The sequence below is a fragment of the Zonotrichia albicollis genome, chromosome 4, assembly GCF_047830755.1.
Source record: "Zonotrichia albicollis isolate bZonAlb1 chromosome 4, bZonAlb1.hap1, whole genome shotgun sequence".
NCBI lineage: Eukaryota > Metazoa > Chordata > Aves > Passeriformes > Passerellidae > Zonotrichia > Zonotrichia albicollis.
Genome location: NC_133822.1, coordinates 45,318,938 through 45,329,542, shown reverse-complemented (window position 1 = coordinate 45,329,542; position 10,605 = coordinate 45,318,938). Strand labels below are relative to the sequence as shown.

General features: G+C 42.2%; 2 protein-coding genes across 3 annotated transcripts in view; both read left to right on the top strand.

Moving 5' to 3' along the window:
- The first annotated feature begins 1,177 nt into the window (after positions 1–1,177).
- Positions 1,178–5,023, top strand: RPS16 (ribosomal protein S16). Its single transcript, XM_074539670.1, has 6 exons — positions 1,178–1,320; positions 1,411–1,466; positions 2,170–2,271; positions 2,977–3,073; positions 4,650–4,697; positions 4,825–5,023. The coding sequence occupies exons 2-6, from the start codon at positions 1,419–1,421 to the stop codon at positions 4,968–4,970; spliced, it is 441 nt and encodes a 146-aa protein (XP_074395771.1). The 5' UTR covers positions 1,178–1,320; positions 1,411–1,418; the 3' UTR covers positions 4,971–5,023.
- Positions 5,024–9,979: 4,956 nt separating this feature from the next.
- OTOGL (otogelin like) overlaps positions 9,980–10,605 on the top strand; it is a 93,630-nt gene continuing 93,004 nt past the window's right edge. Inside the window, exon 1 of one of the 2 annotated variants that reach the window (XM_026798271.2) lies at positions 9,980–10,343. In XM_026798271.2, the coding sequence (XP_026654072.2) occupies positions 10,265–10,343 (79 nt within the window). In that variant the 5' untranslated portion in view covers positions 9,980–10,264. The remainder of the gene's footprint in view (positions 10,344–10,605) is intronic. The other variant, XM_026798293.2, reaches the window with a different exon arrangement.

The following is a 10,605-nucleotide window of genomic DNA, read 5'->3' as shown; positions in this document are numbered from 1 at the left end:
AAGAACTAACTGAAACTGGCCATTCCCCTTCCTCCCATGATAGGAAAAGGCTGGATGATAGACACGTGTGACTGCATAAACACTGTTCCTTAGGAAACAGCCTTGAAGAAATAAATCACTGTTTGGATCACATGTTAAAGCTTTGTACAATTGAGGGTTTGAGATGTGCTAAATCTTACACGTTCTGCACAGTCCTATTCACTTGAACAGAACTAATCACTCCAATTGCATAAAGCTAAGTGCTTGTTTAAATCCTCACATGACTGATGACTAATGTTCAGTATTTAAAATCCTGTCCAAAGACAAAGCAACTGATTGTTTTATTTGAGCAGTCAACTTTCTAATCATCATAGTAATTCAAATCTCTATCATTTAAAATGTCTAAGAAGCATGACCTCGCTTCATCAACAGATTCTCCTTTCGTCCTTCTAGACAATTTTGCATACTATATACCACTGCATTAGAAGTAAAATATTTTCAGTCTGAAAGTGACTTAAACTTCATGCTTTATGACAGGTATTAAAAAGAAATAGATGGAGACAGAAGATAAATTTGATGGGGCTCCCTGAGTGCACTAAATCTGAAGAAAACTCTGAGTTGATTTTAAATGTACCCATCACTGAGTATTTAAGCGGGCATGAGGCAGTTTCCGAATTTGTGTCAGTGTGCAGTGCTAGACGCGAATACAGGGCTTACTGCTTCATCCTCTCCAGCTTACCAGAGTTGAAAATTATAAAGGCCATGGAGTTTGTATTGTTGCATCTCTAGGAGGTTCAAAGAGCGACTGTGAGCCTTTCGGGCACGGCAGCATTTTGCTCCCCTTACATTAGAAGCCCACCTGGGTTCTGCTTTGTGACCGGGGCCCAGCACAGTGCCCCGCGGTGTCAGCAGCGGAGCGGGCCCCTGGCGGCTGCCCGGGCTCTCTGTGCCCCGGCTCTCCGTGCCAGGCTTTCTGTGCCCGGGATCTCTCTCCGTGCCCGGCTTTCTGTACCCGGGATCTCTCTCCGTGCCCGGGCTCCCTCTTCGTGCCCGGGCTATCTGTACTCGGGCTCCCTCTCCGTGCCCGGCTCTCCATGCCCAGGCTTTCTGTACCCGGGCTCCCTCTCCGTGCCCGGTTCCCGCTGCGCCTCCCGCGGCCGCGCCGAGCTCGGGCGGGGCCTGCCCGCCGCGGGGCCACAAAGCGCGCCAGGCGGGGCGGAGCCGGCCGCGCTCTCTGTCGCGCTGCCGGAAGCGATGGCGTTACGCTTTGCGGCACGGCGCCCCTGAAGCGAGGCCCGGAAGCCCCGTACGGCCTTTCCGCGGAGCCGCCGCCGAGGACGGGTGAGTGCCGGCGCGCTCCGGCCGCGCCCGCCCGCGCCCCCGCTCTCGCCCCCGCCTGCCCGCGCTCACGCCGCTCCCTCTCTCTTGCAGGAACAGCCATGCCGGCCAAGGGTCCCCTGCAGAGCGTCCAGGTCTTCGGACGAAAGGTGAGGCTTGGGGCGGCGGCCTGCACCATCTGCTCCTCGCTGCCGGGCTGGCCCGCGCCTTTGGGCCGTTCGGGAGTCGGGGCCGCAGCTCGTCGCCGGGGCCGTGCGGCGGGGCTCGGCCACGGGAGGGCCGGCGGGCGGGGGGTGGGAGTCCCGCCGCGCCGCCCACGTGTCCGGCGCCGGGGCCGCCGCAGCGCCCGTGTCCCTGTGGGGAGGGCTTTGCTCACCTCGCGGGTGCGGCTGGGCGCGCTCTCATCGGCGTGTAATGGGGTGGCCGCCCCTGCCGCCCCGATCCACCGCGGCCTGGCTCACCATTGCCGGTGTCCGAGGGGCACGTTGTGACGGGGTGGCGGGAAGGTAAAGTTCGCCCTGTTGGATGGAATGCAGCGTCTCGAATAATTCGCGGTAACAATCTCTTGAGAGAACACGAGCCACAAAACTACGGTGTTGTCGAACGGAAGGGTTTTGCCTTCGTGTACCACTAAGTCTTGTAACTATAAATCAAACGCTGAAACTTTTATTAAGATTCTGTTTTAACACTGTGACAATACCTGGAGGTGTAGGGAGAGATACTGTTTAGTTTAGTGCGTAATGTTAGTCTGGGGCATAAGACTAGGACTGCTCGATTGTTAAAATGAAATTGAAATTCCTGCTGCATGTGCAAAAATGAAACGCTGTGCTAATACACCTTTGGATTTTTTAGAAAACTGCAACGGCTGTTGCCCACTGCAAGAGAGGGAATGGCCTCATTAAAGTTAATGGAAGACCTCTGGAAATGATTGAGCCCAGAACTCTGCAGTATAAAGTAAGCATCCACCTAGCCTCTGCTCTGCATCCCTTTTTATACACGTAGTTGCTTCACAATGGAGACAAGTGCCTTGTTCTGCTGAAAGTACCAAAATTTTTGGTTGCTTACCTAAAATACAAATGCTGTTAGGAAAATTCAGTAAACTGCACTTCTGTGATGGGGGGTTTGCTTAACAGGTTTCACTTAATATGAAGTACTTTTTGCACTTCCTGTCTACTTTCTGAACTAAAATGGGTGACTTAAAAGCTCTCATTTTAAAAAGGTTGTATAGAACTTTATACAGTAGCTGCTGAACAATGCTAACAGAATCTGGAACTATCTAGATAACAATAAATTATAACAAACTGTGAAGAAAACTACCTGCAGACTACTTCAGGTCTTCAGTTTTAATGAACTTGACTTACTTTTTGTATGTAGTTATGGCATTTTAGCTAGACTGTTCTCTTGTTCTTAATTCTCATGTACGTGTGCTTTGCTACTAAGATATTTGAAACTTAAATAAACCAAAGACTTCAGTGAATATGTCTTATGACAGCACTAGTAGATGCCAGAGAACTCTGTAGGAGCTGTGCTTTACCTGGGTGTGTGCTTTTAAAATCAAGGCTCCGTTTTTCAGAAGATTCAATGATATCACATTTTGTAAAGCTACTACAAGCTCTGATCCTTGTTACAAGTGAATTTTCTTTGTGCTTTGTTTCCCAGCTGCTGGAACCTGTCCTCCTCCTGGGGAAGGAACGGTTTGCTGGTGTTGACATCCGAGTCCGTGTGAAGGGTGGTGGCCACGTAGCACAGATCTACGGTAAGGTTTTGGGTGGGATTGCTGGGATGGGCTGGAGTGGGTAAAGCCACTGTGGTTTGTTGACACTGGCTGGATGCCTGGTGCCCACTGAGCTGCTCTCTCTCTCCTCTCCTTATCTTGATGAGGAGAGGGGAGAAAATAAAATTGAAAAACCTTGTGGGTCAACACAAATGAAGATTAATAAAGTAAAAGTAAAGGCTGTGCACTGAAGCAAGGGAAAACTAAAGGCTTCCATCAGCAGGCAATATTCAGCCACTTCCCGGGAAGTGGGGCCTCAAAACCTGTAGCAGTTGCTCTTCCTTTGGTTTTACTGTGGAGCTGAGATCCTCTGGTATGGAATATCCCTTCTGGTCAGTTTGGGTGTCAGCTGTCCTGGCTATGTTACCTCAAGATCTTGCCCACTCCTAGCCCAGTGGAGATGGAAATATCTTGTAGGCACAGCCTTGATGCAGTGCAAGCACTGCTTGGCTGCAGCCAGAACACAAACCAGATTAGAGCTGTCACAGGAAAATCATCTCAGCCAGACCCAATGCGGCCACGTATTTAAGAAGAGGCTTAAGTTTGCAACAGTGACTTGCCAAACTGTTCTTTCTCCGCTGTGCAAATGTAGTTGTTTATATTTTTATGTGCAAAGCTGCAACAGAATAAGCTGAGTGAAGCAAAATGAAGTTTTGATGAAATGCATGGGAGCTACCTGTACATTGTGACAGGCTTATTTAAAGGCAGCTGAGCACAAGGATTTTAGGAGGGGTTTACCATTAGAAATGATATTCTTAGTTGTATATTTCCATGTTGCTCAGAAGCATCTTTCCAGTATGAGCAAAGCTAGGCAGTTTTCTCCTTGCAGGAAAGGCTGGGAATATATTTATATTAGCTGCTCTTAAGAGTTCATCTTTACAAAAGATAGATTTGTTCTGCTCTTAATTTGAATGTAGTTAGTGAAGTGGAGCTGAGGCTGCGTAAAAAACAGGCGAATTTCAGGCCTAAACTTGATACCATGTGTTTTTCAGAACATTCGTATTTTCATCAAAATCCTGGTGTTAATATTTTCACAGATAAGTGTAACGACATCCTGACAGTTTCTCCCATTCTCCTGGTTTGAGTTCTGATTACTGTTACGGAGCTAGTTTTTTTGTATTGCCATGTTCTAGCACTCAACACCATCCTCTTGTCCCTTTTGCATCCTTAGTCATCCAACACACAGTTTTGTCTTTGGTGAAAAATATAGACATGTCAGAGAACTGTATTCCTAAGATTTTGAAAGTTGACTGCTTGTAGACAGAAGATGAACCTACATTAGTACTCGAGAGAGAAGGTGATCTGACAGCCCTTGTGCAATATCTTGGCTAGCTGGCAGCTGTCAAATCGACAAATGAACTGTGGGTGGCCTCCTGGCACAGATTTCTTAAGATTTGCCAAAGTAAGGGTCACGTGGACTATGTGGGACGGGATATTAAGGAGAGAAAGGATAATTTGGCAGTGAACAAAATAGCACATTTCTCAGATAACTGGCACTTTGTGTTTGGATTTTAAATAGATTAGCAATTGTTACTGATCTTTTATTTTTGTTTTACAGCTATCCGTCAAGCTATTTCCAAAGCTTTGGTGGCTTACTATCAAAAATGTAAGTAACTTTGATTGTTTTATTAGCTTTAAGTGGAAGTGTATGGCTTTTGGTGGTTTTATTGCAAAAACAATTTGTTCCATGTGAAACTGCTTAAACTAAAGATTTTTTTTTCTCTTTTGAACAGATGTTGATGAAGCTTCCAAGAAAGAGATCAAGGATATTCTAATCCAGTATGATAGGACTCTGCTTGTTGCAGATCCTCGCCGTTGTGAATCCAAGAAATTTGGAGGACCTGGTGCTCGTGCGCGCTACCAGAAGTCTTACCGTTAAAATTGGTCTCTAGTCATATGGCAGTCAATAAACAGAAAGAATTTGATAATTTTCATGTTTCTAAATTGCCTTTTCTTGGGTGGGTAAATAGATTTTTTCACTGTGTGTTAAGATTGATACACAAAGGGATTTGTGTTACAGTAGTATCAGAGGGTCGATGGCAGTTCTTTTTTTATCCTTTCATAGTAATTCTGATAGATAGGGTTTTAGGAGAAAAGAAAATCTTTCTTCTGTTGAGGAATGTGTGGTTATTCAAACATAAAGAAGGCTCACATCCTGGATTCTGCAGGCACATGGAACAACACAGTGGTTCATGGACCATTTCAGTCTTTACCCTTCTGGTAGTTCACGTCGAAACAAAAATAATTACGGGGGCAGGGGAGGGAGGTGTCTTGAGCTCTTGCATTACCAGATAATGCAGAGATTGAATAGTTCTGGACTAGTACATCTAAATGTAGGAAACTTAAAATACTTACAGTGTTTTGCAAATATAGATCAAGGATTTTGTGTTTTAAGATTAGGTCTTCAACCATATGTTCACACAAGACAAGCCAAGAGGGCTGACTCCTAATACTATGAGCTAGGTGAGGCAGTTTGAAAGCCTTGGAGGAAGAAAGGGTGAAAAAAGTGAGTTGGAAAGTAATTTTCAAAAATTTGGGTACAGGATGTGCATATCAAGTGTAGAAGTTTCAGATCCTGTCCTTTTACCCAAGGACAAAAAATAAACTGAGTAAATATGGCAGGGGCCAACAGGAGTTTTACAAAGACTCATTCTGTCCTTTGGAAGAGATGCAAGTAATGGAATGAGGCTGTGGGTACAAACTGATCCAACCAGTGTGAGTACAGCCCTGAGCTGCTGTTTCATGTGTTTGTAAACCAGTTTGGAGTGGAGCTGGAAGAAATGCTGGAGATTAGGACACTTGAGAGCCCAGCTACTGCTGTATTGCTCTCCAAGCCTGGTATTTTAATGTCTGCTTGTGTGGCATTACTGGAATTGTCATAGGAGCACCTTGGCTTGAGATTTTTAAATGTTGGGCTTTTCTCTTAACATGTTATTCTAATTTGCTTAATGGGAAATGTTTTTTCAGTGTACTCAGTCAATATAAACCAGCTTCCCCTGTGTGTTGGGGAATTGGAATGAATAGTAAAATCCACCCTTTTGCTCTAGTTTAATATTAAGAGATGGTTACATCTTTTTATTAATGTTAAGCATTTTTCATGAGCTCTGCTTTTTTGGTAGAAGAGTATTAAAGGTATCCTCACAGTTACTGAAGAGTTAAATGTGTGGCAAAAAAAATTCCTTCTAAAAAAATTCTGCATCAATCTCCCGATTTTAGCTGTCAGTTTCTGCCACAAAGTAACTGCATTCCATGATAGAAATAGAAATGCAATGCTTGCATTCAAACCTCTCATGCTCCTGTTGAAGCGGAGGAGACTGTTGTATGTTCTATCACCAATTTACATACCAGAACTATTTGGTTTTACACAAAGCAAATGGGACACTCCATCCCAGACTCCTGTCTGGCAAGATGCATGGTCTGCTTTCCTCAGGCTCCCTTTCTTGGGCTGCTGAAAACTGCCATGCTCAGCCTCCTGGCTCGGTTTTCCAAAGAAAAGATGCTATGCAGAGTGAACTTTGAGTTTGATATCTTGAATTCCTATGAGTTTTGTGAAAACTTGTGTCTTCATGTTAATTAGCTTCAGCTGAGGGAAAATAAAGGCTCTAGTTTGGCTGTGTGACTGAAAAGCAATGGCTTGCTCATTGCTTAGGAGATGCTTCCTGGCCTGCCAGTTGGCACATACATACCCTATGCTGTGGCTTGTCCAAAACTGATTCTTGTCTGGCTGTTAGAGCTGTGGGATGGAGGGGAAAAGAGATGAAGCAAAGTTGTGGTGGTGGGAAACCTAATGAGGCAGGGGGAGATGGAATACCTGATGACAGTAACCTTAGGGGTGGATTTCACAGTTATGAGGAAGCCTGATGAACATTTTCTGCTCACAGAACAGCTTGTAACAATTGGGGATTATTGTTTTGCTGGTCTTTTCTGGAAAGGCTGAAAATAAAACTTGCATTGCTACTAATATATTCAGAGATGATATCTGCATGCTGTTTCTTCAACCAGAAGACTCTTAACATAAGAAAAATGCTTTCTGAACGGAACTCTGATCCTATAAAAATTCCCCATTAATCCTGCAGAGTGATGTCATTCCCACACGCTTTCTAAATGAGAAATGTTTGTAGAGCTGGACAGTCTGCCTGGATGGCTGAAGATTTTTATTCTGAGAGGTTGCTCCCTGACCACCCACTAGAGGGCTTAACTTCATTGGGAAACTGTAACCGCTGTTAAGTTTGAAGGTGTTTGTAAAAATGTCTCCTTTCCTCCTGTCCTGATTCTTCAGGGATGGTAATCAAGCACTTGTCATTGAGCATCCACTCTGGCCAGAGAAACACATCCCAGGAGAAATTGTAAGAGTTTGATCTTCAAACCATTAGGAAGGTCCTTGAACAGCTGGGGAGGTGGGGGAGGTGGTTCTCAGAAAAGAGGAAATGCCCCTCACCTCGTATCATTTGGCTTTTTCATTAGTTTCACCAATGATAATCCTTAGGAAGATCATCTGTGCACAACAAAATTGAATTAACAACAAAATTGAATTCTTCATTGCAAATACCATGTTTTGTTAACAATGACAGTGGACCTCCTTTCAAACCAGGGTAAGCTTGCCAGCCCATGGCACAGAAGGCAGTTATTTCCTTATCCATTGTTTATAATCCTGATGAACCTTGTGATCTGTATATAAATTTAAGCCCTCTTAAACCATTATGTTGGAAAATGTGGAGCAAATTTATTTTGACTTCAATGTACAAATATATTACCGCATAAATGTTTAAATTTTATTTTTGAAGAAAAAATCTGTAATTTAAAAATTTAACACTGGCATTTTTAAAGTGGGAGAAGTGTGTTCTGTATTGTGCTTTTTTTCTTACAAAAGCAATTATTTTCTAGTGCATTTTTTTCAAGTTTTGCAGAAGTGCCAGTCAGTTAGTATTCTAATATTTGTGTAGATATTAAGTGCTGTTGACTTGATATAATTTGGTTTGATTTTTTAATCTCTTTCTTAATATAGTCCTCTGAGTTACAGTTCAGAGTACTTGGTTGAATAATTCTTTTTCCTTAGCTGACATCCTTAATGTGCTTGGGACTTTGCTGTTTCCTGCCTTGCCTTGGGCTGAGATGTCTAAACTTTATGAAGCCTATTGCTTTAACTCTTACAAAGTTCCTTTGCAGATAATAAGGCTTGGCCTATCTTTAAATATTAAAAAAGTTAAACAACTGTGAAATACTACATATACCAACTTTGCTATAGAAAAATCGTTAAAAGAAATCCCAAAACCAAACAAAACTCACATAAATGCTATTTTCGATAGCTTTTTTTTCCTATTAAACCAAAAGAGTTAATTTCTATTAATATTACAATAATTTAGTTGTGAAACTGCATATGAAGCATTGTGAGAAATACACTCTTGAGAAAGTGAGGAATCCCAGATGAGATTTCTCAAAGGAGCTTGAGTTTCCAAGAGTTTCTAAACCAGACTTAGCTTGACAGTAAGATAACTATCAGCAAGAGAGACTGGTAATGGAATTTGGAAGATGTAATGCTTGGTTTCATGTCATATTGACAGCAGTCTTGAGAATAGATTTATGAGATGGTGAAAGTCTATTTCCTATAAGTTTTCACATAAGAGTGAAAAGTCTGTGAGTGACTATATCAATGTTTCCATATGGCCTAGGAATTTACTTTTTTTGCTTCTGTTTGTGGTGTGGAGTGGTTTTGGATCACATACTGCAGGTGCAACTGAGCTGAGAGATGCAGTCCAGCTGCAGACAAACAGCCAATCCACAGGAACAGACCATAGCTACTCCCATAGAGGTAAAAACAAAGCAAAAACTCTCTTGAAATGCAACTACGGGAATGTCAGCTTCTCAAATCCAATAGTTCTTAAAAACAAAATAGTTCTTAAATACTCCAGACGGGGCAAAGTGTTACGCATCAGTTTCCAATAAGTACCCTTGTGCCATCGGCGATCCCAAACCTTCACCAGTGCTGTTGGCTGCTGTGTGGACACAGGGTTTTGTTTTTGTCCATGCTTGGAGAGGCTGAGTTTTCATTTGCTTTCATTTGCGTGTCCATCTGGGGAGCAGGAAAGAGAAAGGGCTAGAAGGAAGGATGGGAGAACTTTTTACTCCAAAGAAGTCATCAACTTCTAAAATTCTTTTGGGTCTAACCCCCCCTTCTGTAGCATGCTCAGGAGGTCTCACAAAGCACCTCCTAGGAAAAAAGGAGGGTAGACAAAAGATAGGCTTTGCAAAATAAAAGTATGAGCAACAATTTTGAATAGCATTATAAGTGTCTTTAAAGCTGTGCTTTCTGAAGATTCGGTTTACATTATGGTAAAGCAGGTAAGATATTTTTATTTTAAAACATGGTACCTTTTAATTTTGGTAAAATTATGATTTTATTTTAATGAAAATTAGAAATTAAACCCTTTGGCCCTGTTGACTTCTTTCTCCTTTTTCCTAATGTGAAGTGTTCATAACATGATTTATTAAGACCAAAATATAATTATCCTCTGAGAAGCCTTCTTTTGTGCTATAAGCAAACAATACCCAGAAAGGCATCCAGAATATTCTTAAAAAGCTGGATGTATTATTTAATAGAAGTTCATCTCTCTCCTTTCAGGACAGAGAAAAAACATTACTATGTTAATATGTAAAGCCATGTAGTTATAATTATACGGTGGTATTATTTCAGGGTCTTGCAAAAAAATGTTGCTGTACTGAGGAGTAGAGAATAGCCCTCAGCTCAAGCCTCAATGCACACAAAGGTGTGTGATGACAGAAGGATCTCTTGAACCACCATGACATGGCAATGTTTCTGTCATTGTCTGCTGTGTTATAAAGGGCCAATTCAACTCAACAGGGGAGAAATACTCGCAGGTCTGGTGGAAGTGTAACTAATACAGACTGTGCTGAGGAGCTACCATGCATTGCTAATGAGAGACATGCAGCCAGGAAGTTGTACGCAACACTCACAAGGCTCCTGAAGCTGTATGCAGCTACCAAGCTTGATGTCTCCTGCTCTTTTCCTATTTTACATTGCATTATTTTAAGTAATGAGTGCAATTATCTAACCTCTAAAGGATTTAAACACACTGTAGAAATACACAGTTGTAAGATGCCCCGTAATCAAAGCCATTAATTTGGATAAATTCCCTTTTTCCATCTTATACTGAAATGAACATTGTAGGAAAGCTCAGTTTAATGATACCGTGGAGTATATTCTTGCTTCATTCACTGCTGTCCACTTTGCAAGGTAAGAATTTTATTCTATTATTTTGTGGTAATCCTAATTTCTACAAATATTTTTCTAAATATTTTAATATTACTGGTTATTTTTTTTGACCTTGCTGGAATTTGTAAATGCAATTTAAACAAGTATTTATCATCATTCTCTCTCACAGGTGCAGAAACCAAAATATAAATTCTTTTTAAGAGCCATTTTTTACATCTGAATTTGTTAGAAAACAATAATTTATGAACAAAGTCTAACTTTCTTGCCTTTCTTGCTGTTATTG

Bases quoted from the DNA above. Each gene is read 5' to 3' on its own strand.
- RPS16 (XM_074539670.1), top strand. From the start codon at position 1,419: ATGCCGGCCAAGGGTCCCCTGCAGAGCGTCCAGGTCTTCGGACGAAAG. The intron at 1,467-2,169 runs GTGAGGCTTGGG...TGGATTTTTTAG, and splicing joins TCCAGGTCTTCGGACGAAAG to AAAACTGCAACGGCTGTTGC. The intron at 3,074-4,649 runs GTAAGGTTTTGG...TTTGTTTTACAG, and splicing joins CCACGTAGCACAGATCTACG to CTATCCGTCAAGCTATTTCC.